Genomic DNA, 27,170 nt, shown 5'->3' on the forward strand with positions numbered 1-27,170 from the left:
GTGACACAGCTGGTGAAGAGAAAGACGCAGTCTGCCCTGTCTCCATGGCATTACGGGAGAGTCTGGAGTCAGTTTACTTTGAGGAGGGTCAGCTGATACTCGTGGGCGTTGCAGGGACTGCTCAGAAGGCAGCCACGGGGATGCCACACCACGCCCAGCCTGGGGCGGGAGGGAAGATGGGAGAATGTGGGTCGGCTTTCCCCGAAATCAGTGCTCGTGGTGTCACGACCCTGGCCGCCACTCAGCGAGCTCCACCGTGTACCAGGCATGGCTTAGGGACCCCCATTCCTCGCTGCTGGGTGGCTGAGCAGGAACGGGCCCCAGAACCTGGGCCCCGCACCACGGCTCACGCACCTGCTGCTTCTCACTCTCGGCCAGGAGGAGGCCCTCGTCGCGCTCCTGCTGCAGGGCAGCGATCTCCTCACTCAGCTCTTCCTTCTCGGCCTCCAGCCGGGCCAGCAGCTCCTCCCGCTCCCGCTGCAGCTGACTCTGCAGCTGGGTCCGTTCGGCCTCGAGCTCCCGCCATGCCGCGGCCTGGGGGCCAGACCCACACATGTGACCCTCGAGGCAAGGGCCACCTGTACCCCAGACCCCGAGAGACAGGTGCCCAGGAGACTACAGATCGGGCAGATGACAAGGGCTGTGGCAGGGACATGCCCGGGTGGTGCGCGAGCCCCTAGGAGCAGCAGTGCTGGCCTCGGGGTCAGAGAATGTTTCCGGGAGGAGAGATAAGCGGCAGCCAGCCAGGAAGAGAGGGGGGAGGGGAAGAACCCAGGCCCAGAGGACAGCCCCCGAGACGACAGCACGGAGGGAGGAGGAAACACCACATACAGGGAAATCACACTATTGAAGGGCCACTGGAGTTCGGACTGCAGTGAGCAAGGGGGCCAGAGCCACAGGAAGCGGCCGGGCCAAGCAAGGCCTTGTGGGCTATAAGGAGGGACGGGCCCGACTCTGAAGACGGTGGCGACGACAGAAAACCTTAAACCAGAAAGACAAGCAGCCATCTAGACTTTCAACCAGGTTGTTCAGGAGCTGAGGAAGAGGGATCAGGATTGCAGGTCGGGGCCGAGCGGCGTTGGCTATGAGAAATGAAGGGGGTTTGGGGTCAGGGGTGGCAGAGCGGCAGAAAAGAGAAGAGTTGGTGAAATTAAGACGCCAAGTCAGGCAGGGCAAGAAGAATAAAGACGGCACAGGAGTTTGTTCCCTGGGGACTATTGGCTAGAACTCACAGGCAAAGAACCAGTGGCCCACCTAGGGTCTGAGGGTGGTGCCTGGCACCTTGGTGACACTTCAAGTGCTTCGCTGCCACCTGCTGGAGGGTCAGAGCGAATGGCACCCCTGTAGTCAAAGCCTGAACCTCTGACAGAGGCAGCCCTGTCGAGGACGAGTGACACAGGTCCCCTGTCCCGAAGCCTGTCCTACCTAGTACCATAATCACAGCAAGCAGCATTTACGGAGCATTTACCAAGTGCCAGTCACCGCAATAACCCTCCACATGGGCTATCTCAGCTCCTGCTCACAACCCCCTCTACGACCTTTGTCCCCATGGTTACGGAAGGGAAACAAAGTCGAGGAGACCACAGGCAATATAACCAGTGTGTGGCCTAGAGCAGGTCCAAACCCAGGCAATGTAATTCCAGGGCCAGTGTTCTCAGACAGCTCCGTTCTGTCTTCTAGTGACCTGGCTCCTCACTTTTCCTAGTATGTGTGCAGGTCCTAGGGTGATCCCTCATATGCAAACAGCAATTCTTAGCCAATGAAAGTGCTTTCCTAAATAAGAATCACCAGGGCTGGACCAGATCTGGGGCCTGAGAAGCCGTATGTTTGATAAGGAGCCCCCAGTGTTTTCCTCCCAGCTTCCCCCCAGGGCCCCCCACCCTGAACAGAGATGAAGTTCCATGTCACAGAGGTGGAGACCGAGGATGAGTGAGGGTGAGGGCGCTCTGAGATCACAGAGGAGACAGTGGCTCGGAGCCCTGCCCACCCGGACCCAGCGCCCAGACCTTCTCCCGCTGGAGGCGTTGCAAGTCCTCCTCGTGGGCTGCCCGCTGCTCTCGCAGAGAGGCCTGGGCCTCCCGCTCAGCCTGCACCAGCTTCTGGGCCATCAGCTCCTTGTCCAGAGCCGCCTTCTCCTCTGTAGTTGTCACCTGCTGCCGGAGGCCTGCCAGTTCCCCTGCACGGGAAGGACAGTGGGAGGGGACAGGCTTGGGTCGAAACCTCCCCGTGGGCCAGCAGACTCAGGCCAGGTGAGCCATGCAGGCAAAATCCCAGAAGAGAGAAGGCGCGCCTGGTACCTGGGCTGGGTTCCCTTGAAGAAACTTCTCACCCCCTGGGCCTGTTTTCTCACCTGCTGCCCAAGCCCACTGGCCCTGTCCCCCTCCCTCCCTACCGGGGAATGGCATCAAAGGGACGAAATGACTGATGAGGAGGCCCCCACAAATGAAGAGGACAGCAGCCCCCCTTACTGACGGAGTGCTCACTATGGGCCAGCACCTGGCTGAGCCCTTGACAGAGCTAATCTCCTCAGAGCTTCACAACATGCCCAGTGGCTTAGCTCACCCCCAATCTACAGACGAGGATGAGGAGGCTCAGAGGAGACAGGTAACTTCCCAAAGCCACACAGCTTTCCACACGGCACCTCCTTTAGTGACCAACTGCCATAGACACACCTGGTGGGCTATTAGCTGTCAGCACTAATGGAGGCGACCACAGGGAGGGTGCGCGCTACTGTGGACAATCTAAACACGACCCCCTTGCCCTGGCTGGTGTGGCTCAGTGGACTGAGCGCTGGCCTGCAAACCAAAAGGTCGCTGGTTCGATTCCCTCCCAGTCAGGGCACATGCCTGTGTTGCATGCAGGCCAGATCTCCAGTAGGGGGCGTGCAACAGAAAACCACACATTGATGTTTCTTTCTCTTTCTCCCTCCCTTCCCCTCTCTCTGAAAATAAAGAAATAAAGTCTTTTAAAGTAATAATAAAATAAATAAATGAAAACCATCTCCTGGGTTAGAAACCGGGCAGAGACTCTTCCTGGTTCTGTCTGGCTCAGGTGCACGTGGACAGGGAAGTTCATTTTCATGGTCCAAGTAGGTGCTTAGTAAATATTTGTGAGTGAGAAGAACCCCTGAGTTCAGAGACCGGGGTAGGGGGACATGTGGGGAGAAGCAGGGCTGGGACTGTGGAAACGACCCGAGAGGGTCGTTCAGAAAAGCCGAGATGGCTCCACGGAGAGCTCAGGACTCTCTGAGTGCCCTGGGGACAATACGCGGCAGGCACCGTGGGCTGAGCTGGGCGCTGTGCCAAGGCCTTCACAGGCTCTCCTCACCCCATCCTGGCAACAGCCTCAGAGGGCGGGCAACATCACCCCTAACCGTCAGATGAGAGCCTGTGGCCCAGTGAGGGAAGGAGCTTGTTTGAGAAAGGTCAGATCTCAGTGGCAGCAGGAGGACTGGGACCCCAATCAGCCAGACCCTGAAGGCAGTGCTCCCATTTTCTGCGAGACCCCAGAACATGAGAGGTTACAGTCCAGGCTGGAACCTGGTATTCCTCATCCACCCCCTGGCTCCCCCCATACCAGTCAGGGTCTCCTTGGCCAGCAGCAGGGCCTGCCCATCAGCTTCCAGTTGCTCCCGGCGGGCCTCGAGCTGGGCCAGCTGCCGCTGCACCTCAAACAGGCTGCTCTCCAGCGCTTCCTTCTCCAAGCTGCAGCACACACAATCCCTCAGGCCTTAGGACTCAGCCTCCTGGGCCTCAGGAAACTGTGGATTCCAGGGCGTGGCCAGCCATGGGCCGGGTGCCAGCCTACCTGCCCAGCCAGGCCCACGCTCCCTGGGGAAGCCTGAGCCATAGCTAGGACGCGCTGGTAAGCCTGGCTCCACAGTAACTATGCCTGTGGGCCAACGCCAGAGTGTGACGGGTGACAGAGTGGCCCCAGGCAGACCCCCCCGGCGTGGGCTGGGCAGAGCCCAAAGCCTTACCGAAGGTGTGTGGCTTCCTCCAACAGGGTCCGGCCTTCACGCTCAGCTGCCACCAGCTGCACGGCCAGGCCGGCCCGCTCCTTGGCCAGCGCCTCCTTCTCCCGGGTCACCCGCTCCAGGGCCTCCATCTGCCGCTGTGTCTCCCTCTGTGCCTGCTCCAGCTCATGCTCCCGCCCGCTCAGCTGCCGGGAGAGCTGGCACCCACCCAGGCCCTGTGAGCACCACGCTCAGATTCCCCTAGCCTGCTCAGCACCCCAACCCTGGGCCTGATCCAGCTCCCCGGCCTAACAGGCTGGAGGCCCGGGTTCAAGCCCAGTCTCTGTTCTGATGTGCTGTGTGTACCTGAACAAATCATAGACTCCTCTGAACCGCAGTACACTCACACACACAATGAGGGTCCTCACTCAGTTGGAGTCATCACAGAACCCTTTCCATACCCCCAAACTTCCAGAGAGGCTGAATATATAAAACAGACCAAAGGAGTGCTCCTTTGCAAGCCTCAGGAGGGGAACATGGCCCTGGCTGGTGTGGCTCAGTGGACTGAGCGCCAGCCTGCAAACCAAAGGGTCGCCAGTTCGATTCCCAGTCAGGGCACATGCCTGGGTTGTGGGCCGAGTCTCCCATTTAGGGGACGCGTGAGAAGCAACCACACATTGACGTTTCTCTCCCTTTCTTTCTCCCTCCCTCCCCCTTTCTCTAAAGTAAATAAGTAAAATCTTAAAAAAAAAAAAAAAAGAATGGGAACATGGAACCCTGCTCCCCCCGTGGCCTACCCCTGAGAGGCCCCTCCCAGGAACCCAGGCTCTCCAGAACGGACACCCGAGAAAGGCCCCTAAAACCCTAGGGTCCTTCCAGCTATGATCCCAACGAACCCACCATTCCAATTTGAAAATTCTCTACCTGTTCTCACATCAGCGATAGTTACTGAATGGTGTGTGTGATTCAGCTGCCAAGTGCTTACGTGGGTGTCCTCTTTAGAACAGCCCTTTGTGATGGGAATGATTAGTCCCATATTACAGATGGGGCAACAGAGGTGTGAATAGGTTGAATAGCTTGCCCAAGGCCCCAGCTGACAGAGGGGGAGCTGTGCTTAAACCCACATTCAGTCTCCTGAGCCTGTGAGTTACCCCAGGACAGGGTGCAGAAGGCTAGGAGCCTAGAACTCTTGCCCCACCTGCTCCCCATCCCTCACATCACCCACCTGGGCCAGCTGCTCCTGCAGCCGGCAGCGCTCCTGGCGCAGTGTGGGGACCTGGTGCTCCAGGGCCTGCCGAGCCTGCTCTGCCACCCGCAGGGAGCCCTCCAGGCCCTGCCGATCCACCTCCTGCTCCAGCCGCAGCTGTTCCAGCCGTTCCTGCTCCTCCCGAGCCAAGGTGGCCTCTTGTTCCACCCGCCGCTGCTGGCCCAGCAGGGCTGCCTTTTCCTCCTCCAGCTGTGGGTCCCGGTGTGGGCAGAGGTGAGTGAGCCGATCAGCCCAGCCCCTCCACCCAGGGAAGGAGGTCCCACCCAGGACCAAGGATCACCCACCCACCTAACAGACAGCCCAGGGGAGGCTCACTGGAGGGGCAGGGCAGTGTCCTTGGCAATGCGGACACTGGGGAGAAGGGAGAAGGAAGGAGGGCCCAAGGAGCTTCTTTTGAACTAGGACCATGAACGAGGATACATGGACAGATGGAATCAGAGACAGACAGAGGCAGAGGTAGGGCAGACAGGTATAGAGACAGAGGTGTCCAGGGAAATGTACAGCGAGGCACAATGTGGGCCGAGGCTGGGCCTGGGACGCCTAGTGGGGTCTCGGAGTGGGGGACACAGGTGGGCGAAGCAGTTGGGCCTGCTGGCACACAGCATACCTGGGCAACGAGGTGGTTCAGACCCAGCTTGTCCTGGGCAAGACTCTCATTGAGGGCGCTCAGCTTGGACAAGGAATCCCGCAGAGAGGCCTCCTCCGCCCTCAGCTTGGTCATTGAGAGCTCGAGGTCCATGCGGCCAGCTTCAGCCTGCAGGGCAGCCAGAGACAGTCATGGGGGGAGAGATGGGAAAAGACGTGCAGAGACATGGAGAGATGGGGAGAGGCAAGACAGCGGGCGAAACAAAAGACACAGGGAGAAGGGAGAGAGACCAGAGAGAGAAGGTCTGGGGCCTCGGGGAGAGCAGGTTTGCGGCTGTGTGGTGCACAGGGACACACCTTGGTCAGCGCCTCGGCTACCTCGGCCTTCTCGGCCTGCAGCACGTCCCGCTGCAGGGCAGCACAGCTCAGCGCCTCCCTCACCTCCACCAGCTCCTTTGCCAGCCCTGAGCGCTTTGCTTCCAGCTGCTCTAGTTGTCTCATGCTGTGGGACAGAGTGGGGGTGGGGGCCGCGTGTCACTTCCCTGCCCTGAGTCCCCCGCAGCCAGACAATCCGGAGCAGGCTGTGGGACGGGTCTGAGGCAGGCGCCCTAGGGGCAAGAGTTTCACCACAAGGACAGCCAAGGCCACTGCCTTGTGGCTCTGTGACTCTGGGCCTCAGTTTTCATATCTGCAAGATGAGTGATGCCTTGTGAAGCTGTTACAAGGATACATGACTTAGGTAAGGATACGTGAAGTACTGGAATGGTGCCTGACAGCGCTCCCCAAGAGCTTTAGAACCAAGAATAACCCCCCCTACCACGATGCCCTGGACACCACTGTGACTCGTGTCTCAGAGAAGGAAAGAGTGCGGTGGTTAAGGGGTTAACTCTTCAGAGTGAGAGGAAGGATGCTTGGGTTAAAATCCCGGCTGTTTTACTAACTAGCTGTGACCTTGGGGAAGGTACATGACCTCTGTGGGCCCCAATTTCACAGTCCATAAAATGGGGCTAATAATAGCCCCTACATCACAGAATTACCACAAGGGTTAAATAAGAGGAACTAATTGCTTAAAAGGATGCCTGGCACTCAGCAATATTAGTATCAATATTATTACTGTAACTTTCACTTTAAAAAAGGTTAATATTACTACTGTTACTTTAATTATTGTCATTAGTATGGTCTACCATACTAACTCTACCTCCTACCAGTCCTCGGATCCCAGGTAAGGCTCAGCCTCCCTGAGCCTCCGTTTACCAAAACGGGGCTGATCAGAAGACCCTGCGTCAGAGGGGTGTCTTGAGGACTTCAAGACGGTAGGAGGCCCAGGTGCTCTCCAGCCACCAAGGACACTGCCAGAAGCCCCAAGGCCCATTCAAGTGGCCCCGGCAGGGAGGCCAGAGCCACTCACCTACGCTCGAGCTCCCTGCGTGTCCTCGCACCGTCCTGCGCCGTGTCCTCCCGCTCTTCCTCCAGCCGGTCCCGCTGGCGCCGCAGCTCCTCTTGCGTTGCCTGTAGCTTCTCTCGCTCCTGCTGCAGCTCCTCAGCCTGCTGCTGGGCCGCCTGCAGGCTCTGGGCCAGGCTGTCCTTCTCCCTGCAGGACCGGGAAAGAGGGAGCTGAAGGGGATGCTGGGGCCGCTCCCAGCAAGGAAGGTGGCCATACTGCTGTCCTAGATGTGAGCCACATCTGCCATCCTCGGACACCCCCAGCTCCAGGAAGCCTTCCCTGACCATACCCACACTCATTTCACCTACGTCTCCATGAAGCTAGCTCTTCCTGGCAGAGGGAACCTGGCTCTCCTTCTCCCCCAAACTGCCCACTTGGGGGCCCAGTGGAACGGATGGAGGCAGTGACATTATCTTCCAGTATGCCACCAGGCTGAAGAGGTTAGGCTCCTGGAATATGTGGGTCATTGTGCTACCAGCTTGCTAGTCCACACAGCCAGCAGATGCTTCTATAGTGCTCCTTGCCCTGTCCCTCCATTCTGGGAGGCCCAGTAGGGCTGGGTCTGTCCAGAACTCATGGCTTCCTGCTGCACAGGCCGGCGGCATGCAGAAGCCAGGACAGGACGGGGTGGGGCGGGGGGAGGCAAGGACTGGGAACTCTGACAGTGTGCAGAGCGCTGCCACTTCCCCGACTCCACCAGTGACGAGCAGTGGGGGGTGAGGGTGCCTCTTTCTGAGCTAGCTAGGGTTTCCAGCTCGGACTTAAGACTGATGATTATCATACCTTCCACCGTCCCACCTCGTCACTTGAAGCATCGTAAATACCAAGGTTAGCAGTGGGTACGATGTGATATCAAGGAAAAATAGCAAAACGCAGAATGAGGTGTTCACTGTGACTGCAACAACACAGACAGCCCTTCTCCTTCCAAGGCAGGAGAAGCAGCAGTTTTGCTTTCAGTTCCAATCACTACCACTGGCCACGTGGCTATGTGAGCCTGGACAAGCCTCTCAACCTCAGGACGGTAAGGGTCAGAACTGCGCAAGGTTGGCAGGAAGACTAATTAGGGATAACACTCGTAAAATGCTTGGCCATGAGCCTGGCACACAGTAGGTGTACAGGAAACATCTGCTACCCTACTGCTAGGAAACACACACAGAAAGAGCTAGTATGGCCACACTGGTGCAAACCCACACCGGACAGGCCTGGCCCGGTGTTAGGCCCAGACACTGGTTTGCTCTCCAGGCCCCCACTTCTGACCTCCCAGGCACCTGCTCAGGAGGTCCATGGCACTCCGCAGACGCTGGGCCTCACGCTGGGCATCCTCTTGGGCCTGGGTGGCCCCATCGGTCTTGTCCCGCAGACGCTGCAGCTGCTCCTCTAGGGCACGGCGCTCACCCTCGCTGTCACTAAGCTGCTTCCGCAGCGTGCCCAGGAGGTCCTGGCTGGCCTCGTAGCGCCCACGCATGTTCTGTGGCATGGGAACCACTGAGTCTGGGGGAGCCCCAGGAAGCCCTCACAGCAACCCGCTGCTCTCTGTTGGTTCCCAGGCTGTACACCAGCCTAGGCCTGACACAGTGGGGCTAAACCCCCAGACTAGGTTTCCACTCCCCTTCACTGTGCCCTTACCAACACCTCTTTGAGCCCATCAATGGAGCTCTGAGTCTCCATGCCCCTGGCAACCCCGACCTAAGACCCCAGGGTGCCAGACAAACCACTAGGCGCACTCCCTCTCCTGGGTTCTGGCTACCCCGGGACTCCTGCATCCTGGTTCTGACTCTACCCCCAGGCTCCTGTTGGCTCCTAGTTCCCAAGCTCCCCTCATCCTAGGCAGACTTCTCCTCCCAGGCCTTTTCCCAGAGTCCTAGCTCTGTCTGTCCTGTTAGGGAACCTCATCTTCCTTACTATACCAGGCGGAGCCCTCCCCACACTCCGCCCCCAGCTGCCGAAGCCCCTCCTACTCTGGGCTCAGATTCCATCCCCTGAGTTCTCAGATGCCTCCCAGATCGGACTCCCAAATTGACTCCCATAGCCCTTTCTCAGAGCTGACTCCATCCAGGAATGTTCAAGCTCCTCCTCCATTACACTGGCTCCACCCCTGAGTTCCCCAAGGCCCTCCCAGGGCTTTGGCTCCATCCCAGGATGGTCCGGCACCAGCTCAGGCTGCTCAAGCCCCTCCCCCAGGATGTTCAGGCCCCTTCCTACCTGGACCTGTAGTTGGCGCTTGTGCAGGGCGGAGTGGATCAGGGTGAGCACGGAGGAGTCCGAGCAGGCTGGGGACGGGCCTCGGCGCGGGGAGCGGCCGCGGCCTGGGGAGCAGCGCTGCGTCGGGGACGGAGTCCGGTGGCCCGAGAGCCCCCGCAGACTGCCATCCGACACATCGGCGGTGTGCTCGGAGCCGCTTAGCTGGACGCCGCTCTCCATGTCTGACAGAACGGCCTGAGGAGTGGGGTAGGGAGCAGAAGGAGGGCAAATAAGCCCAGGGCCGCAGGGCCGCAGGGGCCATGTTCAGCTTCATCCCAAGCTCCCTTCCTACAAGTCTTCCTGATTCCACTTCCACTATGTCACAGCCCTCAGCCAGACAGGAAAGGTCTCTGTGTACTATGAAGACATCACTCAGCCTCTCCCACAGATGGGCCAGCGCAGGTGGAGGGGGGTCCCCCAGGCTCCCCAACCACTTGCAGTTCGGCTCAAGGCCAGCAGAGGACGTGGTGGCCCTGGACTGCCAGGCCCCACCCCGCCCAGGGCTACCCCCAGCCCCCACCTCACACCTGTGCCAGGTCTCTCAAGGTCTGCTGCAGCCCCTCCCCCTCCTCTGTCTCCAGGGCCGCCTGCTCCTGGACCTGCAGGGATTCCTGGAGTGGCATTGAAGAGACAAGGAGAGGGTCAGGATCTCTGCCCAAGTCCAAAGCCCCCATGCATCTCCCTCCTTGACCTCCCAACCATCAGGTAACCTCAAGGCCATGGCCACAGTCCAGTTCCTTGGTAGACCTCATAGCAGCCCCAGTGCCCTGAGCAGACTAGGCCCAGAGAAGTACAGGGTCCCACCTCAGGTCACACGGCCTATTGGGCGAGATCTGGACATACAATCTGCCCTGGCCCCAGGCAGTACCCTTGAGGGGTGTCCCTCTGGTGGGGAGGCAGCTGAGTTCCAAGAGAAAGAGCCCTGGGGCTAGCAGGTTAAGGCATGATGAGCCCACATCCCGACTCCCCAGCTTCCTGGCTCTGAGACTGGACAGGTATTTCCCTGTGGGCCTGGGGTTACTCATCTGTATGATGGGGATCAGGCCGCAGACAGGATGAAATGGGACGAAGGAGGTGGATGTGCTCACACTAAGCCTGGCCCACACTAGGTGCTCAATTAATAAGGGGTGAAACCATCTGAGTAGATAATCCAGGGTGGCCCAAGCAGCCCAGCCCTCAGCCTGTGTCCCTGGATCTGGCCAGTGCCCCATCCCACCCTGGCACAGCCCAAGGGTAGCTGCATCTCACCAGGGCCTCAAGCTTCTCAGTCAGGGCCTTGTTGACCCGATCCTTCTCCAGATTCTGGTTCTGGAGGCGCTCCACTGTCTGGGCCAGCTCTGCCACTCTGAAGGTGGAAGAACAACAGAGGTGACTGGGAGACCCACCCCAGCTTGCCCTCAAACTCTCCAGATCCGTGTCCTGCCCGCTTCCCTAAACCCGAGGCAAGGACCCTAGGATTCGCCTCCCTGTTTGTATGGCCTTGAGCAAGTCACTGCTCTCTGGGCTGCAGGCTTCTCATCTGTAAATGAGAATGAGGACACCACCCTCTTATCTCCTGGGAAAGCACTCTGGGACTTGTCCAGGTTGCAGGAGCTGGGAGCAAATTTGGCAAGAGAGGTTAAACTACCTGTGATGTGCCCTGGGCAAGAGCCCCCTGGGTCTTGGGCTTCCACTCTGCCAAACAGGGTGCCCCACACAGGGAACTGGCTGAGCTCACCCCCGGGAAGGGCCCCTCCCCAGTGACCAGATCCCCTACTCCCCTGCCTCACATGGTACCTACCAGGCACCCACCTGGCATTGAGGTCAGCTTTGTTCAGGTCACTCTGCATCTGCAGCTGGGCCAGGCCCTCCTCCTGGAGCACCTTGTCCCGCAGCTGCTCCTCCAGCTGGGCCTGCAGCAGCGCCTGCTTCTCCAGGGCTGCCTCGACCCGGCTCTCGGCCAGCCGCAGGCCCGCACTCAGCCCCAGGCCCGCTTCCTGGACAGCTCGTGAGGTCCGGGACAGCTCCCCTCCCAGCTGCAGCAGGTCTCTGGTGGAGAGGACACAAGACAGGCTTGGGGTGGGGATGGGCTCCCAAGTGTCAATTAAAATGACATTGGAATGCAATTTGTCACTATCAGATGGGGGGGAAAGTCATATCACACACGAGTGAGGGTGAAACAGTGGGGAAACAGCCCCTCCCCCACACTGCTGGCAGGAAGGCAGTGATAAAGAGCTCTGAAAAATTACTAACGGATCAACTCTTTGACCCGCTGACTCCACTTCTGAGAATTCATCCCACAGAGATGCCCCGACGCTGGGAAATGACCTGTGGAAGGGTGACCCACTGCAGCACTGCTCAGGTCAGAAATGCTGGAGGCACTTCCGCCAAGATGGAGGCATAGGTAGAAACACTGTGCCTTCTCCCACAACCAAGTTTGAATACAACAAAGGTTTGGAGAACAAAGACACAGCCAAAGAACAGAAAATTGAATTATACGGAAGTCCGACAACAACGAACCGTTCAACCTGAACGGTAAGAGGGGAGGAGCCAGCAGTGGAGCAGGGTCTGGCAGGAAAGATCCCCCGACCTAGGCACGCAGGCAGCCCGGACCCAGTCGGGGCGCGGGGCAGACTGACCACAGTCGCACATTCGCGCACAGTGAGACGGACCGTGCAGGCCCCAACAGCAAACCCAGTGGTGGAGGGCTGATGGCGGTGGCACACTCACATGCAGTGGGACGAAACTCGCGGGCCCCGGTGACGGTGGCAGCTGCCGCACCTGTGGCAGCAGCAAGAGGAGGCAGACGGGACGCCATTGCTCCTCGTTGGCCCCGCCCCCACATACAGCATCACAACCCAGTGACTTAGTTGCCCTGCTCTGGTGAACACCTAGGGCTCTGATCCTGATAAGTAACAGGAACAAACAGTTCAAAAGATGGCTCAAGAAAAACTCAAAGCCCCAGAGCCCATAACTCTAAGCGACCCAGAGATTGCCAGCCTCTCAGATACACAGTTCAAAACACTGGTCATCAGGATGCTCACAGAACTGGTTGATTATAGTCACAAATTAGAGGAACATATGAAGGCTAAACTAATTGAAATGAAGAGAGATGTCCAGGAAACCAATAGCGATGGAAAGGAAACTGGGACTCAAATCAATGGAATGGACCAGAAGGAAGAACAAAACATCCCACCAGAAAGGAATGAAGAAATGAGAATTCAAAAAAATGAGGAGAGGCTTAGGAACCTCCAGGACATCTTTAAACGTTCCAACATCCGGATTATAGGGGTACCAGAAGGGGGAAAGAAACAGCCACGAGTGGAAAACTTATTTGAACAAATAATAAAGGAGAACTTCCCCAGTCTGGCAAAGGAAATAGACTTCCAGGAAATCCAGGAAGCTCAGAGAGTCCCAAAGAAGTTGGACCCAAGAAGGAACACACCAAGGCACATCATAATTACATTAGCCAAGACTAAAATGAAGGAGAGAATCCTAGAAGCAGCAAGGGATAAGGGGACAGTCACCTACAAAGGAGTACCCATCAGACTGTCAGCGGATTTCTCAAAAGAGACCTTACAGGCAAGAAGGGGCTGGAAAGAAGTATTCCAAGTCATGAAATCCAAAGACCTACAGCCAAGATTGCTTTATCCAGCAAAACTTTCATTTAGAATGGAAGGACAGATAAAGTGCTTCTCAGATAAGGTCAAGTTCAAGGAGTTCATCATCACCAAGCCCTTATTATATGAAATGCTAAAGGGACTTATATAAGAAAAAGAAGATGAAAAATATGAACAGTGAAAGGACAGCAAACACACAGTTATTAACAACCACACCTAAAACAAAAGCAAACTAAGAGGACAACTAGATCAGGAGTGGAACCATAGAAATGAAGAACACATGGAGGGTTAGCAACAGGGTCAAAGAGCTGATCCCTTAGTAATTTTTCAGAGCTCTTTATCACTGCCTTCCTGCCAGCAGTGTGGGGGAGGGGCTGTTTCCCCACTGTTTCACCCTCACTCGTGTGTGATGTGACTTCCCCCCCATCTGACAGTGACAAATGGCATTCCAATGTCATTTTAATTGACACTTGGGAGCCCATCCCCACCCCACGCCTGTCTTGTGGGAGGAGGAGAAGGGGGGAGAAGGTACAGAAAATAGCATAGACAGTAGGTAGAAAATAGATAGGGGGGAGGGCAAGAATAGTAGGGTAAATATAGAATCTAAAGAACTTGAAGCCCTGGCTGGCGTAGCTCAGTGGATTGAGCGCGGGCCTGCGAACCAGACGATCGCGGTTCGATTCCCAGTCAGGGCACATGCCTGGGTTGCAAACCGGTTCCTTGCAGGCTAACTACCAGCAGGGGATGCACAAAAGGCAACCATACATTGATGTTTCTCTCCCTCTCTCCTTCCCCTCTAAAAATAAATAAATATCTTAAAAAAAAAAAAGAACTTGAGATACGTGGTTATAAAATAAGGGGGGGGAGAATGGTGGGGGAGGGAGTGTGTGGGTGGAGGGGAATGAAGGGGGGGAATAGAACAACTGTAATGGTATAATCAATAAAATATATATTAAAATTAAAAAAAGAGAAATGCTGGAGGCAACCTGAATGGCCATCAGAAGGGGACCGCTCTTAAACAAATCATGATACGTCCATTCTGTGGACTACTCTGTAGCCAAGAAAACTGAATGGGGAAGCTCTTCAGACCCTGAAATGGAACCACCTCCCAGTTACAAAATTCAGTTATACCAGGAGGTAAAGCAAGCATCTTCAAGAACTGTGAAGATGCCCTGGCTGGTGTAGCTCAGTGGATTGAGCACAGGCCTGTGAAGCAAAGGGTCACCGGTTCGATTCCCAGTCAGGGCACATGCCTGGGTTGCAGGCCAGTTCCCAGTAGGGGACCCATGAGAGGCAACCACACATTGATGTTTCTCTCCCACTCTTTCTCCTTCCCTTTCTCCTCTCCCTAAAAATAAATAAATAAAATATTTTAAAAAAAGAACTGTGATGAAATTCTACCCATAGTATATAAAAGGGTGTGTGTGTGTGAGAGAGATCTGCTGTAGTTGCTTGTATAAAATAATCCTGGAAGGTCATTTAGGAAATTGACAGGTCACACCGCTAGCCTCCAAATGTTTCCCTCTCCAGAGGGGAGAGGAGTGTCTGAGGTCGGAGGTAGGGGGAGGGGGCCTTTACACAGTACATCCTTTCGAAATTTGAACCTTGTGAATATTAAATTTTTAAAAAGATTTTATTTATTTACTTCTTAGAGAGAGAGGAAGGGAGGGAGGAAGAGAGGGAGAGAAACATCAATGTGCGAGATGTACATCGATTCACACATCCCCAACTAGGGAACCAGCCTGCAACCCAGGCATGCGCCCTGACTAGGAATTGAACCTGCAGCCTTTCAGCTTCCAGGCTGGTGCTCAATCCACTGAGCTACACCAGCCAGGGCAAATATTAATTTTTTAAATGGTAATGAAAACTAGAGCATATTTCAAATACATCACGGAGGTTAAATCCTCTCCTTTCCTGAATGAACTGTACCACTGGGCATCTCACATAGGAGAGGAAGTGCCTCATTAAAGGAAGAATCCCAGTCACTACATGCGGGAGTGGCGGAATGAGATGGTCACAATCCTGCAGCCTCAGATGAAGCTGCCTTGCAACAGCCTCCCCTGCTCAGAGACCAAGCAGGACCAAGCCCCCTGCTGGGGGGCCTCTAAGGCTCTCCTTTCCAGCCCCACCTCCCCTCACCCGCCCCTCTCCAGCTCCACTGGCTGCCATGTTCTCCCACGGCCGAGCCTTTGCTCAGGCGGTGCTCTCAGCCCAGAGGGCCCCAGCTCTGCCAGCTAAAGTCCTGCCCATCCCTTGAGGTCAGTGCGAATTCCACCTCCACTATGAGGAGCCCTTTTCTGACCTCCCTCCTTCCCTCCCATCCTTCTGAGCCCCTGGACATTCTCTGTTCACTGATCACTCACTTCCTCGGTCTAGAATTTGGGGGTCTATTTCTTTTCATCAGTAAAGGTGGTGAGGTCCTTGGTAGCAGAAGCTGAATATTCTAGGGGATTAAAAGCAGAAGCTGCAAATCCTGACTCAGCCATTTGACCGCTGCGTGGCCTTGGGAAGGTCACTCTATCTCTCTGAGCCTCGGTGTCCCCATCTGTAAAATGGGAACTATCAGTTCTCACCTGATGGAGGCGCTGTGGATATGAGAGAATGAAATGTACAAAGAGCTTTACTCAGAGGAAATACCTAGTAAATGCTGACTGCCATGACCATAGTACGAGTTCATTATTACTAGTTGCTTCCGCATTTCCAAGGGCCTGGCACACAGGAGGTGTGTTGGGTTGGACCAAAGTTAGATTGAGGTGCCTTGAATTCAACTTCAAAGGAAGCGTTATCCACCCCACCCCCCCGCAGCTGCTCCTGCAGCGCCTCCCCAAGCACCCCCTCCGCCGGCCGGCCCTCACCTCTCAGTGCACAGCTTCACCTCGCTGACCAGCCGCCGGACCCCCACAACCTGCCTCCAGACGAGGAGCAGGCGGCTGTGCTCGTTGCTGAAGTAGGCGTTGAAGGACTAGAGGGGAGACGGGCTGAGTGAGGGGCTGGAGGGAGGGCCCGCTCCCTCCCCAGCTCTGACCTTCCCGGAGGCCCGGCTGCCCAGGGAGGGGGTCTTCCCGTGGGCCAGGTCCCAAGCCTCCCTCTGGCACAGGGACATGGGTTTCAATGTCTCTACCGGCTGCAAGAGGCAGCAAAGAAAGGGCAAGTGCTGGCACCTGAGTCTGCATGCCAGCCACGTCACCGGGCAGGTTAGCAAACCTCTCTCTAAAATGAGGATGGCAGCACCTACCACATTCGGTTACAATGAGACAGAGCGGAGAAAGTGAACACGTGACACATGGTACATGCTCATCAAGGAGGACTATTGGTATGACAACTGTCAGCCTCTCCTAAAGAGGACACCTGGCCAGCAGGGCCCTCCCACTCCTTTTCCTGAAGTCCGAGTCCTCACCACCCCGGTCACACTGGACCCACAACGTCCCCACTGGCCTCCCAGGACCCCTGGGCTCACCTCTTCCTCGCGCCTCCATGCCGCCTCCCGCTGTTCCAGCTCCTTGCGACTGCGTGTCCAGTCGCTGGTCACCTTGCGTATGTCCTCACTCAGAACCTGATTGGCTGAATTTGCCTGGTCCAGCTGCTCTCTGAGCATAGCATTCACCTGGGCCAGGCTGCTGCTCCTGGGTGGGACAAAGAGGGACCAGGGAACTCAGGGCTGGGGAGGACCGCGCTGCCCGCCACGCCCTTGCCCTGCGGCGCCCCACCTCTGCTGCTCCTCCTCCAGGCGGATGAGGGAGCTCTCCAGGTCTCGGCTGTGCTCTGTGTCCTGGGTGGGAGGAGTGGGCATCAGGCTGGGCACGGGGTGGGAAGGGCCTGGCCTGCCCTGCCCCGGCACCCACCCTCAGCCGCTGCTGCTCCAGCTCTGTGGACCTCTCCAACAGCTGCTGCTCCAGCTCCGAGCACTTCTTCTTGTACTGGAGAATCTGGGGATGGGTGAGGAGTGCTCGGTTAGCCCTGGGGTGGGGGCAGGGCAAAGTGGGCACAGGGTAGGCAGGAGCAGGAGTGGGCAGCCCTGACCTTGGCCTGCAGCCGCTGCACAAGCTGGGCCTGCCGCTGCTGGCCCTCCTGGTAGGCCTGCAGCTTTCGCCGGTAGGAGGCCTGCTCCTCCTGCAGCTGCCTCCGCAGCTCCACGCTTTGCCGTACCAGCCCCCTGGGCTCCTGCGTTTCCAGCTCCCCAGACTCCAGCCGCACAGCCTGCTCCAGCTGCAGGGAAGGGCCCTGGATGAGCGTTCTGTGCCTCCGGAAGGCAGGCACAGGACTCTGTAGGGGACATCAGGCTAGGCCTAGATTCGTAGTAGCTTTCAGGCACATTTGGGCAAGCCCAGGCTGCAATGCACCTAATGCACTGGATAATGCAGCTGTGCATGGACACACAGAGGGGACGTGTATGGACAAAAGATGGTGCATGCGTGGAATGGACACACTGAGGTGGGCCCACAAACATGAGCATGCAAAACACAAAGGTACAGCTGGGTGCACTGTGAGACTCTCTTCCAAAACACCAGCCCTGCTGTGGTTGAGGATTATTAGACCCAGATCCATGCCCACGTCTCCCCGCCCCCACCCCCAGCGGGCTCAGGGAAGCCTAGATTTATGTTTCCTGTCGTATCTTAGGCCTGGAACAGTGTTAGTGGCACGTTTGTTGAGGTCATGAATTAATGGCATAAGCACATGTAAATACATTGAAACAGAGGCACCGCCGCATGCATGCATGTTGAGCTTAGAGACACGTACATACGTGCACACACACAGCACTCCGGTGGTGTCAAATGTCCCCAAGGTGACCCACATCAACTCCTCGACCAGCCCCCACTTCCCACAGCACTCAGATTTGTGGGCACAGATGGTCTCATATACCACGTGACTTATTAACACCCTGAGCCCCATCCCTGGCGCAGGCCCCCCCACCTCCCCCTGACCTCATGGGCAGCCTCTGCTGTCAGCACCCTTCCTTCACCCTCACCCCCCAACTCCCTGGGCAGCTCGAAGCTCCTTCATCATCAGACTCTGTGGGCAGAGGAAGGATGCGGCTTGGCACCAGCTGTCCTCCACTAGCCTTGGAACCCCCCAGCACCTGCTGGTCCCAGGGGGCCCCTCAGCATCCTCCACCTGTTAGGGAGGCAACTAAGGGGGTTTGGGACTGACAGAGGAGGATTCTGCTGCCCGCCTATACTGTCATCTACAGCCAGGGCAGGGCACCCCTGTGTCCACCCACACCTGCTCCTAAGAAAGCCAATGGCAAAGACAGCTCCCCTCACCCACGCTAACAACAGGGCCGAGCCAGATAGCAACAGGTACAGGTTCCCTCCGGCTGCTCCCTGCATTGACCCAGCACGCCCAGGAGACAGTCAATGAGCCACTGAGAAAGCTCAAAACAACTTTGTCTCCACTTCCCAACCCACCCACCAGGCATAGCTCCAGAGCAGGGTGACTCTGGCTACAAGAGCCACCCACAGGAAAGAGCTACTGGGAGCTGCTGGGGGGCTTCATCTCAAGTCAGGGGAATGAGGTCTAAAGGTGTGAGAGGAGGGGGTGCACAGGAGGTTTCTACCCCGAGGGTAGGCAGCAGGCCCCTGCTAGAAGTCCCCCTAAGTCAGGTGGCAGCAGTGTTCACTTCTGAGCGTGGTGGCAGTGACACCAAAATGCTGAGTGTGTTGGGCATTGGTGCAGGTGTACCCCACAGGTGTGAAGGGAAAGTGTTTTGTCATCTGTCTCCACCTGGGACCCTGTGTGTCTCTGTGATTGGGCCTTTATGGGAACCAGAGAGAGAGGCGGTTCTATGCTTTGTGTGCTTGTGTGTACCTATGGCTGTGTGTGTCCATGAGATGCGAGACAGTGTGCTGTGTTGTCTGCAGAATGGGTACACCTCGGTGCTGCGACTGTGTGTCTGGGTGACAGGTTCCTCACCTGGGTGGGACAGTCTGGCTGCAGGTGCAGCTTCTGCCTCGGGGAGCTTGCATCTCGTGCACCTGCGTGTGTCTGTGTAAAGGCCTGATGGTGGCCTGTGCTCTGTGTGTCTCACAGCTGTAAAGACTGGGTGCTGTTTGCTTCTGTGACTTAGAGGGGTTCGGGCAGTCATTGGGTCCTCCGCCTGCTGTCCCAGTGCACCCAGCAGGGCCGGGTCCACTCCCGGCCATACCAATTGCACCCCTCACAAAACAGCCTTTCAATTTTACTTGTAATTCGAAAGGAAAGGGGGCGTCACCAAGCCAGGATGAAAGAAGTTTACAGTCTCCCCTAGCAACAGCTGCCTTAGCACCATTATTGTTCGAGTCACTCTGTCCAGGTTGCCATGGACACAGGAAGCCCAGGGGGGCCATCCTGTGGAGCCCAGGGGGCATGGCTACTTCTGCCTTCTCATCCCAGTTGCCTCACCCAACACCTGCTCCTCAGGGAAAGGAAGAATGGGGGTGGGCTCCACAGAGACGCTGAGGGGCTTCTTCTGAACCTGGAGGTGGCCTCTGGAAGCCCCTGCCTCAGTTTCCCTACATGCAATCAACAGGACACAGATCTCCACCTCACCTTCACTTTTCCCAAGACGGATGTGGGATTTGGAGAGGCAGAACAACCTCGCTGACTACCCCCTGACTCAGCCTGCATGCAACGGTCATGGCCACAGGGGCAGGCCCTGTCACCTGTGGCCCAGGGACAGGTGGGCATCAGGGACAGTGCCACAGACCAGGGGCCTCATCCCAGCTCCACCGCTGACCTTGGGCCTCCCATGCCTGGGCCTGTCCCCTATCTGCAATAAGATGCTCTCCAGGCTCCAATGTTCTCTGGGGACCACCCACCAGGAAAGGCCTGGCGGTCATTCTCATCCAGTCTCTGACTCCAGGGGAGCTGTGCTGACGCCATCTCAGGGAGAGGACAGTGAAGCACCAGATTCACTCTACAAGCTCCCCAGGGGGGGCCCCCTGGCCACAGGATGGAATTTTCTAGACTTAAGGCAGACTCCCCTCCCCTATGCTGTGTCCCCAGCCCCAGCAGCTGTGTCCCAGCAGAAAAAGCACCTGTCACATCCCACCTCTTCTTCCCTTCTCTTGCCAGCCCCTGGGGGCAGTGCTGGCTTCACTGTCAGTCAGAGCTGGCATTTAACGGGTAGCCCCCCTCGCTGACCACGAGCCTGGCTCTGTGCCAGGGGCCAAAGGCTGAGAGGCCTAAGCTGGGAGGGGGGTTGGCTCAGGGCCCTGTCACCACCAGCAATGTGGACCCTGGGCCAGTCCACCCTCCACACCCCCTGCAAACCCTGGGAAAACCAGCTCTCAGCCGTCCCCAGTGCTGGGGGCCACAGCGCCCCCCTACCCTGGTCCTCTGCAAGTCCCAACAGGTCAGGGGCTTGTCCAGGCAGGCAGAGACCGGGACACAGGCACAGCTCACAACCACACTCAGAAAAGCACACCCTTTTTGCAACAGGGATAGGCCAGCCCCTGCATGAATGGGTCAGCCCAGGGGTCCTAGTACCACGGACCCTGGACCTGCTTAAGTCTCCCATTTGCAACATCTGAGGATCATGTCTGAGGTCCTTCTAGCTTCTCAGGGGCCAGTTGTCCCCTGGAACTCCCAGCCCAATTGCCTCTTCCCATACCCAAGAAACAAACCTGTAGTGCATAGCCCTGGGCTAAGGATCAAGAGATTAACCTTAAATGGCTGTGTGACCCTGAGCACAATGCTTTCCCTCTCTGAGCCTCTGTTGTCTCCTCTGTTAAATGAGCATCAATATGGTCCCAACCTTGATGCATTAAAGGTAAGGCGCCCAACACTCAGTAAAGGCATCTATTATGACTGAAATTAGCATGTATACATTTCCCATCTGCACATGCTCTCCCTCCTTCATACAACTCTCCCACCAGCTTTCAGCCACCATCAACTCCCCAGGGTCACCTCCCATGAGCCTAGAGGTCCAAAAAAGACAGGGTACAGGGAACAACCTGCACCCCGGCCCCGGCCTATAATGACCCCCTGGCCCAGGCCCTGGGGCCCCCACAAGCCTGCAGCACAGGTTCCCGGGAATAGGAATCACATCTGGACTTGGAGGCAGGCCTGGCTTCTCCTTCCACGGGAAGCGGTGGCAGGTCTATGGCTGCCTGTGCCCAACCGAGTCTGCCCCAGAGCCTCGCTGCTGTTGGGTGAACCCCAAGGCCCATGTAAATGGGAGAGAGAGAGATGCCCAGAGACTCAAGGGGTGACAGAGACCTCTAGGGGTCTTACTCTCTGTGTTCCCCCGGCCCCAGCCAGGCCTGGGACAGACAGGAATGAAACACTCCTGGTGCCAGGTACTTTATCCCATTAGCTCATGGATTCCTCCAAACTCCACTTCATATGACCATCCCTACAGACTCGGAGAGCAGAGTGATTTGCTCAAGGCCATTCAGGTTGGCAGAGCCACAGTTCAAACCCAGGACCACCTTTTGCCGGGAGTGCAGGCCTGCCCTGGCTGTCTCCCCAACCTCCCCAGCCCAGCCCTCAGCTCCCCGGCAGCACCCACCCTCTCGCTGACCGCGTTGTACTTGATGGCCAGCTCATCACGCTCGGCGCGGCTCTGGGCCAGCAGGTCCTCCACGCGGGACAGCTCCTGCTGCAGCAGCTGGTTCTCTTCCTGCAGCGACAGCACTGATGCCATCTCTGTGGCCAACTGTGGGGCTGGAGAGGGACAGCAGACACATGATTGGCTTCCTCCTGGGTCCAGAAGGACATCCACTCCCTACAGGTGCCCTACCCATCCGTGGAGGCAGGAAGGTGGACTAGGACCCAGGAGGAGCCTGGGTAAGCAGGAGTGGACGTAGCATGGAGCCACACAAAGAGCTGAAGAACAAGGAGGTGGGCAATGAGAAGGGCCTAGAACTAGACTCAGAGTGGCCCCGGCTACAGCTGAAGTGTGGCCCCACCCAGCCTGGGAGGTACGGGCGGGAGGCTCAGTAGGAGTCAGGAGACCAGGGCCCAAGTTCTAGCTCCTTCCTTTTCCAATTACTACTCTGCTCTGGACCTCAGTTTTGCGGATCTGTAAAATGGGGGAAACAGTACCCAGACCTGCCAGGAGAGCAGGAAAGCCTGACTTAGGGAAGGGTCTCGTGTAATTTCAGGGATTGAGATAGGGTAGGTCAGGTTGTGAGCAGCAAGAGGAGGAAGAGGGAAAATGAAGGCCAGAGGGAAAAGGAACCGAGTCCAGCGGGCTCCGCTTCCACCTGGTCAAACTGGACACATACTGTGGGCCTCTAGGCTCTTCAGCCTGGGCGTGGGCTCTCAGTCCCTGTCTGTGGCTCCCAGGGGCAGCAACATCCAGGGTCTCCCAAGGAGGCTGAGGTTGGACAAGGACCGTGGTAGAAGGAACACCAGAAACACCACCAAGGAGAGCTGCGAACAGTCCACCTGCAACTGCATGTACCCCACCCCCACCCCCAGACTCTCGAAGCAGGTTCAGCTGTGAGCGCTGCAGGGCCCATCAACCTCCAAGTGGGGGTGGGATAGTGGGAGGGGCAGTGGGCAGTACCACCCCTTGGTCTTCTGCAAAGCCCTGAGCCAAACGGAACTACCCTCCCCCTATAATCTGGGGTTCCGCCAGCTCACACCTTCCCTGGGAGTGAATATGGCGTTTGGGGTTTAAGTCTCTGCAGCAAGGAGGGGACTCTCAGCCCCGCCTTCCAGCAGCAACGCTTGGGGAGCATGTCTAGGGAAGTGACACCACCATGTCTTCCCTTCCTCATCTGTAAATCGGCCCTTCCATCGCAGGGTTGCACCTGCCACCCGGCGAGGAGACACAGAAGCTGCCATCCCCATCAGCACCAGGATGACTGAGGAGGGGCAGTGTCTGTGCAGGGGAGGCGTGGTACCTGGGCTCTCAGGCTGGGAGAAGTTCCGGGTGACAATCTCCCTGAGGCGGGCGGGCAGGTGGGCCGGCTGTGAGTCCTGGGCCGAGTCCTGCACACTCAGGCTGCTCCCCTCCTGGCCTGGCCCCAGGACGCTGCTCTCCAGTGTCTGTCGGGAAAGAGAGAGGGTCTGAGGGGACCCTGGGACCCTGGCTGGGAAGGGGCAAAGTCCTGCTGCCCAAGATGTGGGTGCCCAGGCGACCTTCAGGAAATCCCCCAGATGGAGGGAAGCCTGGGTGTTTGAATCACGAAAAACAAAAGCTAAAAACAAAACCAAAACAAAACACACTCCATGGAAAGACACTCTCCGTGCGCCTCCGTGAACAGACGCCCCCCAAGGGTGGGAGAACCAGGCCCACAGCAGCAGCACAAAGCACTGGGGGCTCCAACCCAGCTCCCCCGACCTAGATGGGTGAGGATCCGTCTGTGCCAATCCTAAAATCTGGGAGGAGCCCCCCTCCCCTCTGCAGGGCACTGGGACAAAGGAGTCACACTAGTGGGGCCCTGCATGCCCCTCTACCCAGAGTCCAGTCGGGCTGGGAGCTGCAAAGTGGGGCCCCCTGTGCACCTCGCCACCACACCTCTCCCACCATGGACTCCAGGATGTACCTACTCCTTCCAGAGCAGCTGGATCGGCTGGGCGCAGCCCACAGGACCCACCTGGATAACAGTCTCCAGGGCCAGCTGGGCCTCCAACGACCCCTCCAGCCCCAAGCTCATGGGAGGAGACTGTGGGCACCCCTCTCCAGGGCCCCAGACTAGCTCAGTGCGCCCAGCTCATCCCACTGCCAGACTGCTGTGCTGAGCACTGGGCAGATTAGGTTTAAATCCGGTGCCCCCATGTGACCACAGCGGTGGGCGGGGCTGGGGAGGAGGAGCGGTGGGAAAGCAGAGGAGGGGAGAAAATCAAGGCAGAGGGGAACAGAGGGGAACAGAAGGAAGACGTAGGAATTAGAGGGGGAGGGGAGTGGAGAGAGGAAGGGGTGGGGAAGAAAGGGAAGGGGAAGGATGGAGAGGGGGAAGGGGAGACAGGGAGGGGAGGGACCAAGAGGAAAGGACTCCCAACACACACACACACACACACACACACACACACTCCCTACCCACCCCAACTGCTGGGTCCTAAAGGCCCCCGAGCTCCAGGGCCAGGTCAGCATCCAGGAGACAGGAAAGGCCAGAGTCTTGAGAGTTTGTTAAGAATGTTCAGGGGCAGGCAAATGTAGGTTTACAGTTGTAAGCGGGCAAAACACAGAGCTTATTCTTCTATTAGTATTATTTTTAAAGATACCATTTATTTATTTTTAGAGAAAAGGGAAAGGAAGAAGAAAGAGAGGGAAAGAAACATCAATGTGTGGTTGCCTCTCACATACCCCACACGGGGGGGCCTGGCCCACAACCCAGGCATGTGCCCTGACTTGGAATTGAACCAGCGACCCTTTGGTTCACAACCCACGCTCAATGCACTGAGCCACACTAGCCAGGGCTATACTTCTATTATTATTTACTAATTATTGTATTATTTTCCATACCAACAACCGTAAGCCTACTTTTGCTCCACCCCACATTTAAGGGTGCTGGGTGATTTTCCAACACCAGTGCAGGGCAGAGGACACAGGCTGTGGAACAGCCCAGACGGGTAAGGAACTGAGTCCCACTCACCCCCCACCCCACCCCCACCCCCTGCTGTGTGCCCCAGGGAAAGCAGCTCTCCCCCTCTGAGCCTCAGTGTCCTCCTGTACGATGTGGAGAATACTGACACCCATCTCAGCGAGTTGTCAGGGGAGTAAACAAAAAATATCGTGTGTGCACGGACAGCATGTGATTCAGTGCCGGTCTCACAGTGAACGCTCAATAAATACCGATTTTGTTCATTCAAAAACCGAAACATACAGTCCCTGTAACCCAGGGCTCTGGGGCTCTGCCATCCGCCATGCCTCCCCCTATTCTCTCCCTGCAGCAAGGAGTCTGTACGTCTTGTGGGCGAGGCCCACTGCTCACAGCTGGGGCCACATCCAAGTCTGCTCTGCCATCTGGCAGTATGACCCTGGACAAGGTACCTCTCTGAGCCTCAGTCTCCTCATCTCTAAAATGGGGCCTACACTACCCACCACAGTCAGGAGGACTAAACGGGTTGGAAGGTGTAAGGGATCAGAACCACAGCTGGCCACGTAGTGAGCAGTTACTGAATGGCAGCTGCTGTCCTGGGTTCCTGCTACCTCTGGGCCCTCACCTCAGCCTCAGGACAACCATAGGGGGCATATTTGCATAACCTCATCAAATCCTCATCTCAACCCATTTCCAGATGAGAAAAATCAAGGCTCAGGGAGGTATGGTGTTTGCACGTCAAGGCTCTACCACTGAGTCTGAATCAGACCCAGGAATGCAGAAGGTGCAGTATAAATGCACATTCTCCAACTAGGGAATCCACTCTGCAGATGGAAAGCCAGGAAACAAGGCACACCAGGCAATAATGATAAGTGCCACCAAGTTTCCATGGCAACCAAGGCCAGATTTAGGCAAAACTAAACTCAGCCAGGGGCAGAACGCTGCCTCTACAAAACCCTGGGCCTCCCTTTTCTCCACCTTGACAGCCCCCAGAAACAAGGCCGCACCCACAACCAGAACAGGCGGTGGGCCTCCAACGACCCTAGGCCAGGATCTTCACCCACTACTTGCCCAGCCTGGCCGAGAGAGGGGACTCAGGGTGTGCTCGGTGAGCTGAATGGAATCATTCTGTGCCTTTCTCCAGCCAGTGCCTACAGGAGGGAGGGAAGGAGGGAGCAGGGTGCCAGAACCCTGGGCACCAGGCGATACCAGCCCTTGGCTCTGCCCACAAAGTTCTGCCCTAGAGTCCTGCTGGGCTCTCTAAGTCCCAGGAAACCCTATCTAAACCCTGTACGTATGTCAAGTTCTCCAACGCCTGCATCTCCCATCCAATTCTCAAAACAATGACAGAATTCCTCATAGGAATTCCAAAGGGCTGGATGTTGGACATTCGGCATCTGACTGCTGGACTCCATACTTAGCTGGGCCTCCCCACCAGAGGTGTGACCCCAAGCCAGTGCCTTTGCCTGAGTCTCACTTTCCTTGTCTGTAAAATGGGATAACGCAGGGACTGCTTCTACCGTGAGGATTAAATAAGATGGTCCATGCTTAACTGGGTGCCTCAATACAGTGTGGCAGAAGATGCTGTGTGTTCATCAAAACATATTTTTGACTTTTTAAGGGTTAGGGGTTAGGGTTAGAAGCCATTTCCCAGACTCCCTTGCAGCCAGACATGGCCATGTGATCAAGCTCTGGCCAGTATAATTAGGACAGAAAGCATGCATGCCACTTCAGACTCAGCCCCTAAAAACCTCCTGTGAGGAATGATCTCCTTGTCTGCCTAGCAGCCGGAAGGAGATGATGCTGAGGTCCTGGGGTCAGAGCCACAAGCCAGAAGGGGTCTGGGTCACCATGTAGAAAGCCAGCTGCCAAACACACAACAGGGCTGTTCATGAACAGGAAATAAACTTCTGTTGTGTTGAGCCTCTGATGTTCTGGGTTTCACTGCCAGCTTATCTTTTTTTTTAAGATTTTATTTATTTATCTTTAGAGGGAAAGGGAAGGAGAGAGGGAGAGAAATATCAATGTATGCTTGCCTCTCGTGTGTCCCCTGCTGGGAACTGGCCTGCAACCCAGGCATGTGCCCTGACTGGGAATCCAACCTCGATCCTTTGGTTCGCAGGCCTGCGCTCAATCCACTGAGCTACACCAGCCAGGGCAGCTTGTGTTATCTTAATCACGCTACAGACTGTTGAATCTCGGGTAAGTGCTGGCTGCGCTTTGCATCGTCATTCCTATCACTAGTATTATCGTCTTCCCGGTGCCCCGTCTAGACCCTTGCGCCTGGCACGCAGTGGACCCTCAGCCATCATCTGCAGATCGAGAGGCAGGAGTTAGCCAGAAAGTTCTTCAAAGATTGCTCTGAGTTCCAAACATGCCAGCTGCTCTTGCCCACCAATCCCTTCTTTATTTTCCAATCGCTGACTAGAAACTCTAACAAAAATACTGAACCAACCACAGGCCAGGCCCTGTGCCCAACACTTTGCCTCTGTACCTTCTCCGTTTTAACCTTCCTGGCAGCCCTGGGAGGTGGTACTGTCTACCCACTTCACAGATGACAACACCAAGGCTCGGTGAAGCTGAGTAACTTGCTCGAAGTCACCATCCA

At 56.7% G+C, this 27,170-nt stretch overlaps 1 protein-coding gene across 6 annotated transcripts in view; it reads right to left on the minus strand.

The window, feature by feature from the left end:
* CROCC (ciliary rootlet coiled-coil, rootletin) overlaps positions 1 to 23,752 on the minus strand; it is a 40,200-nt gene extending 16,448 nt beyond the window's left edge. For 3 of the 6 annotated variants that reach the window (XM_037045113.1, XM_037045110.1, XM_037045108.1), the window contains exons 1-21: positions 23,618 to 23,752; positions 22,922 to 23,066; positions 21,580 to 21,734; positions 17,112 to 17,297; positions 16,934 to 17,017; positions 16,799 to 16,860; positions 16,549 to 16,714; positions 15,947 to 16,053; positions 11,284 to 11,520; positions 10,741 to 10,837; positions 10,020 to 10,103; positions 9,454 to 9,687; positions 8,520 to 8,719; positions 7,216 to 7,398; positions 6,165 to 6,309; positions 5,830 to 5,976; positions 5,181 to 5,411; positions 3,980 to 4,173; positions 3,577 to 3,704; positions 2,007 to 2,176; positions 355 to 534 (exon numbers count right to left, since the gene is read on the minus strand). In XM_037045113.1, the coding sequence (XP_036901008.1) occupies positions 355 to 534; positions 2,007 to 2,176; positions 3,577 to 3,704; positions 3,980 to 4,173; positions 5,181 to 5,411; positions 5,830 to 5,976; positions 6,165 to 6,309; positions 7,216 to 7,398; positions 8,520 to 8,719; positions 9,454 to 9,687; positions 10,020 to 10,103; positions 10,741 to 10,837; positions 11,284 to 11,520; positions 15,947 to 16,053; positions 16,549 to 16,714; positions 16,799 to 16,860; positions 16,934 to 17,017; positions 17,112 to 17,297; positions 21,580 to 21,734; positions 22,922 to 23,066; positions 23,618 to 23,677 (3,195 nt within the window). In that variant the 5' untranslated portion in view covers positions 23,678 to 23,752. Of the gene's footprint in view, positions 1 to 354; positions 535 to 2,006; positions 2,177 to 3,576; positions 3,705 to 3,979; positions 4,174 to 5,180; positions 5,412 to 5,829; positions 5,977 to 6,164; positions 6,310 to 7,215; positions 7,399 to 8,519; positions 8,720 to 9,453; positions 9,688 to 10,019; positions 10,104 to 10,740; positions 10,838 to 11,283; positions 11,521 to 15,946; positions 16,054 to 16,548; positions 16,715 to 16,798; positions 16,861 to 16,933; positions 17,018 to 17,111; positions 17,298 to 21,579; positions 21,735 to 21,979; positions 22,064 to 22,921; positions 23,067 to 23,617 lie in introns of those variants that run through there. The other 3 variants (XM_037045109.1, XM_037045111.1, XM_037045112.1) reach the window with 3 other exon arrangements.
* Between the last annotated feature and the right edge of the window lie 3,418 nt (positions 23,753 to 27,170).

The sequence above is a fragment of the Sturnira hondurensis genome, unplaced genomic scaffold, assembly GCF_014824575.4.
Source record: "Sturnira hondurensis isolate 20B ecotype Veracruz unplaced genomic scaffold, ASM1482457v3 Scaffold0004257, whole genome shotgun sequence".
Lineage (NCBI taxonomy): Eukaryota > Metazoa > Chordata > Mammalia > Chiroptera > Phyllostomidae > Sturnira > Sturnira hondurensis.